The sequence below is a fragment of the Vigna unguiculata genome, chromosome 3 (genome assembly GCF_037176805.1).
Source record: "Vigna unguiculata cultivar grain cowpea cultivar isolate G323 ecotype 2 chromosome 3, ASM3717680v1, whole genome shotgun sequence".
Lineage (NCBI taxonomy): Eukaryota > Viridiplantae > Streptophyta > Magnoliopsida > Fabales > Fabaceae > Vigna > Vigna unguiculata.
In genome coordinates, this window is record NC_140794.1 from 38,713,869 (window position 1) to 38,719,675 (window position 5,807).

The following is a 5,807-nucleotide window of genomic DNA, read 5'->3' on the forward strand; positions in this document are numbered from 1 at the left end:
TTCGATCTTTAAAAATTAATTTAGAAAATAAAATTTATATTTTATTTATATATCAGATTTAAGTATATTTTTACTTAATATTAGATTTTCAACAAGTTAAAATGGAACAACGATCTTTCGTATTGAAGTTGTGAACATGTAAAATGTGGATTAAAATATTTTGTAGTAAACAAAATAATTATGACATTGAAATATAATTATAGAATGGAGTCATAGCTTCCATTATCTCCACACGAAGAGGGAAAAGATGATAAGAGTGGAAATTAGGTGATGAGAGTGTATATTGAACAGTTGCAATTCCGTACTTGCAATCCTTTCTTCCAGAAAAGAGACGAATCTCTAAGAAAACAAATATAACCAAACTACACTTGAGACAAGTAGAAAATAGAGAGAAGTTATACACATTCACAATTAAAATGATTTTTCGTTAAAAATATAAAATAAATAATCTCCTTGAAATTAATACAGTTTGTTAACTTCTTATACCCATGTCCTTTCAAAAGAAAAAAAGGTCATATATAATGTTAATTTGTGATTGATTGAATGAAGATAACTATTAGGGTTTTTATAATACCTTTTATTTCTTTCTACTAGATGACTTATGATATGTGACTATCTGAACTTAGTTTTCTCTTCTATCTCACTTTGTAATATAAAATAATTATAGAAAAATATTTTTCCAATAAAATATAGTTGTGTCTGAATTGGATGTAATTTCGGCGTGAAAACTATGGGGTGAAGTGTCAGGTCAGCTACTAACACATGGTCCTACTATGTGTAATTTTGCATATTCCAATAGCCTACATATAGAGCTGCTACTAAATTGGAATGACACACATTATTCAATATTTCCTCTTTGAATCCATTTTCTTTCTCTCTCTATAGCTACCCTTTTGCCTTTTCATTGCATAAAGTATGTTCCCCCCTCAACTTTGATCCTCAAAAGCACCTAGGAAACTTTGTTTCATGTTTTTTAAGCCCTTTTTATGCTCAACTTTCTCATAACACTTCACCAATTCTTTATTTTCATGCACTTCTGTTAACCTGTCTCCAAACTCCTTCTATTTTCTCTTTTTGGCTTTAACCTACAACTTTTTCTCCTTCAACTATGGCTACCATTTCATCCACTGCAAACAGCACCTTTCATCAGTTGCATACTTTCAATTCTGAGAACAATAACAGTCACATCTACGATGCCACTTTCTCTGCATATTTGAATGGCAATGAAGGGACCATTGTAGGAAGGCTTGGTGAACCAAGCCAAAAGCTCAATCACTTCATCAGCAGCAGAAAATCCCCTCTTCAGAAGCTAGAAAAGAAAGAAGAGAATGGAGAAATCGGAGTGTTCGGAGCTGAAAAGTACTTCAATGTAGGAGAATCTGAGACCCCTAGATCTGCCAGCAGCATAGCCACCTCAAAGTACCTGCACCAGAGAGATGAACCAGTAGCTCTAGCAACTAGAAAGCACACACTTCAGTACGGAACTCCAAGCATTCGTTCTGAATCAACTAGCAATAGCCAGAGTGCTTTTCTGCAGACTGGGATGAAAAATTCTCTGAGGAGTAAAAAAGATAAGTGTCAAGCCAAGAGCGTTCTAGCTGGTCTTGGCTTCAAATGCTCTTGTTCTGGCAAAGATTCTGTTGATGCAGGTGAAATCAGTTTTAGCAGAACTTCTACTTACGGTGCAGTTCATGGCAAAACAACAACAAGAAAACTGGTGGATATTGCTGCTCTAGATGCTAGCCATTCGATTAAATTAAGCAAGCCTAATGCAGAACTGTTGAAGATCAATAACGTTTATTTCCAAAAGGAAGAGAATTTTGGGGTGGGAGTGAAAAGCAGAAGGAACAGTTTGGCATTCTCACCCTTGAGTTCTGCCTCGGGAAACCAAAACCATCTTATGAAAATGCAAGCTCAACAAGAGGAAGAAGAGATGAAACCAAGGAAATCCTTGGAGGTGTTTGGCTCCACCGTACTGAAAAACAAGATCAAGTCCTTGAGCTTTGATAGAAGGATGGAAATGTCCTCGAGGACGGAAGAAATTGATTCAAAGTACATGAACGATGCTGCAAGTGATGCAAGTTCAGACCTGTTTGAGATCGAAAGCATCAAAAGCAAAACCAACCCATTTCTTGCAAGACAAACATCAGATGCTGCTTCTGGGTGTGTGAGTCCCACAAATGGTTATGCACCAAGTGAGGCAAGCATAGAGTGGAGTGTGGCCACTGCCAGTGCTGCAGTAATGTCAGACTGTGAAGAACAGATGTCAGAAGTAACCATAAGGAGTCCAATAAGGACAGCATTTACTTTATCATCAGATGGAAAAACAAAAGCCCCTAGAGAGGTTCAGAGAAGACGCCCTAGCATGCTGTTGGGTTGCAAGAGCCACAAATCAGTTAGAGTTGCCGGTGATGCTTTCATAACATATGAACATCCAAACTCTACACCCAAAATTCGTAACAGGACTAATACCTCTCAGATCGCTAGGTTTCCTTCTGAGACCAAACTGGGAAATCTTGGTGCAAAATATGGACAACAACATCACGCTTATGCCGCATCACCACATGCCTCAAAACTACTATACATTTAGCATAAGTTTGAGATGTTATTTTGCTCTTGGAATTTGTTCAATTATGTGTGAGTATAGTACTACGCATGGAAGTGTGAGAAAGGCAAAGAGTGCATCTTATGGGCTTCAAATCACCACGTCGATAGTAAGGTCAAGGTGTTTCTTGTGTACTATATAGTCCTATATCCTCTTAATAATCTTGTTGTATTTTTCTGTAACCTTTGATATCATGAATGCTTTTCCATCTAGAATTTGCAGCTCCTATTTAAAAAGGTGACGAAAATGGATGTTTTTGTAGCCATGCTTTTGGTCTCATAAAAAGAAAGGGATGTGAAAGGGGACCTCGTATTGTGAAGTGAAGATATGGGAAAAACTCCTCTGCTTGTTGCATAGCTTTGTTTTTATGTATTTTGTTGGGTCTGGTCCTTGGATTAGAATGATGTCCAGAAAGCTTATTTTAGCATATAAATGGAATAGTTTTTCCCTTTACTTTTCATGATATTTTCCTTACTGTCTAATAAAACAACCGTAATTTCCAAATTTCTTACTGTCCAATTGTCGGCTATTTCAAATAGTACATCCAATTTCTACCAACAAACACCGCAAAGAAAATCATAGAAACTTAACCCAAAAAGTTAGTTCAGCAAGATTGTCTCTCTGCACACAGTCACCATTTTAGCCATATCACTCACAAACAAGAATGAAATTTGCATGAAAAAAGTGTAGTTACCATTACCAACCACTGTATGCATTTTTTTTTATTCCTCAGACTTCAATTATGCGATCACTAGAATAGAACAGAACCCTGCATAAGGTTTTGTTACATTACATTGCATTGCATGCCCACTATTAATTCTTTCATTTATGATATGAAGAATGGTAATAATGCTGATGACACAGCTCAGAGAAACTTCAAGAATAGAATGTCGTTACAGGGACATGCAACTAACGATGGAGACATGTATATATGAGAACCAAGGAATTTTTCCTTCTGCAATAAATTGTAAACCACCTCATTTAAGAGGTGTTCCATCAAGCTATAATAATATTATATATTTCTTGAGGCATTGGCATAGGTCAATGCCCATACAGTAGCAGATATGTGTGACACATTGGAAGGCTAGAAATTGTTTAAGTTGTGAGAAATCTGTTGATTATTAATGTTGAATATTGACATTTATGGTCTCTGATTTGGTTACAGAAGCCTTTCGTGGAGCATAAATTAGCCTCTAAAACGGCATGGGTTCAGAACTTGAAAATTATTGAAAGAAATGTTTGTCCCGGGGCCATGCTCTGGTAATTTAATATCTTCATTATGAGCCAAGAAATTTATAGAGGTATATTTGTTCCATCTTAAAAGATGAATACGACTTTTCCCTGTTAAAAGTATAGCCACATATTCTTTGCTACACATTAAAATGCTTCAGAATGTTTATGCAGAAGAGTGCATAATGTTTAATATTTTGGAATCAAGCAATAATGGCAAAGAAACGATGACTCCAGTATTCGTTTTCAAATAATTTACACGACCACACTTTGAGATGTTCATAAATCATCTAGGGTTTGCTAACAAATATATTCAGTTCATATATTTTATTTAAAGAACAAGGAAATTTTCATTTTTATCTGATAATTAGACTATTTTCTTGTGACATTTCTTGTGATATTTAAGAAACAATATCTTGTTTTTATGATTTATTTCCTCGTAAAAAAAATTCTTTGCAGTTTTAAGTCCTGTTACTATATTACTTGACAAATATGCATTAAAATCAAGTTCGACGCTTTTTGAATAATAAAAACTAACATGTAAGAAATAATAAAAGCTAACGTTAAAATTACAAAAGAGTAATATTATATATATATATATATATATATATATATATATATATATATATTAAAATTTTATAAGAATTAAAAAGTAATATCAGTTTGAAGTGAAAAGTTAAAATAATATGATAATTGAAACAGAAACAATTATAAAACGAATATAGATAAAATGCTTAATTTCATCTGTGAAAGCGTATGGAAGTTTCACTTATATAGATCTAACTTAAATAAATTAAAATAAAGTCATTGAAAGAAGCTTTTATTATTAACTTAAATAGATCTCACATTAATCATTTATTTTATAAAAGTCCTTACATATTATTATTAACATATAATTTAGTCCATGTAACGATTAAAGTACAATTTATTTTATATATAAAAATAAAAATTAAATTACATTTTAATGATAAACTTTCTTAAAAAGCTAAAACTAATATAAAAGATAAAAGTTGTTTAGAAATTATCTTTTTTACTTATTAAGACTGATTTTAAAAAATATTCAATTTTAACAACTAAAACAAATCATTCAGTCCAATACATATATGAGACGAATTATTTAGACATGGTTGTGAAAATCTCATGCGGATATTTTCTCTTTAATTTCAGATTGATTTCCTTTATTTTATTGAATAAAATAGTGAAAAAGTTACCAGCTGATTTCGTAAATATTCGAACGTATTAATAAAAATACTTATTTTTAACTATTTATCATAGTACTTTACTTTTAGATAAGAAGGCATATTTTTGTCGGTGAACAAAACATGAGTTATACCTGTAATGACCTGTTCGAAAGAAAAATGATAAATAAGGTGAGTAAAAATGGATAAAAAAAATAGAATTACCATATGAAAAAAAATAAAGAGATAAACAAGAATAATAAAATATAATATATTAAACATATATATATATATATATATAAACTTTTTAAAATTATTTTTATTATATCTCTTTCACACCAATCAAATTAATTTCATTTTCTGTTTTTCTTTCCTTTTTTTATCGAGAAAAAGTTAGTATATTTCTTCACAGTCCTTATTCTAATCAATTTATTGGTCACAGTGGAACACTGAATAATTTTATTTTATTTTTTTTTTGTTTTGAAACATGGAGATATGCACTACAAATTCATTTTCTTTACCATTTAAGAATTTGGAAATGTAGATTAGAAAAAATTTCTTTAAAACAAAGTGTCCAACTTTCTTACTAATCATAATCTCAGTATGTTTAGTTGAACTTAATGATTTAAAATCACCATAAAATATCAACTGAATCTAAATATATAATTACTTTTGAATTTTTTTGGTTAGATAAAATTTTATGTCACATTTTTGTTATTTTATTACTTATTTTTGTAATGAAATTATTCAAAATTAAAACCTTATTCATATTTAATTAATTATTTTAATAATAA

At 31.3% G+C, this 5,807-nt stretch overlaps 1 protein-coding gene across 1 annotated transcript; it reads left to right on the forward strand.

The window, feature by feature from the left end:
- The first annotated feature begins 824 nt into the window (after positions 1-824).
- LOC114177480 (protein PHYTOCHROME KINASE SUBSTRATE 1-like) lies at positions 825-3,058 on the forward strand. The gene has a single exon (XM_028062849.2). It carries the CDS (start codon positions 1,109-1,111, stop codon positions 2,588-2,590), a length of 1,482 nt encoding a protein of 493 aa, XP_027918650.1. The 5' UTR covers positions 825-1,108; the 3' UTR covers positions 2,591-3,058.
- The last annotated feature ends 2,749 nt before the right edge of the window (positions 3,059-5,807 follow it).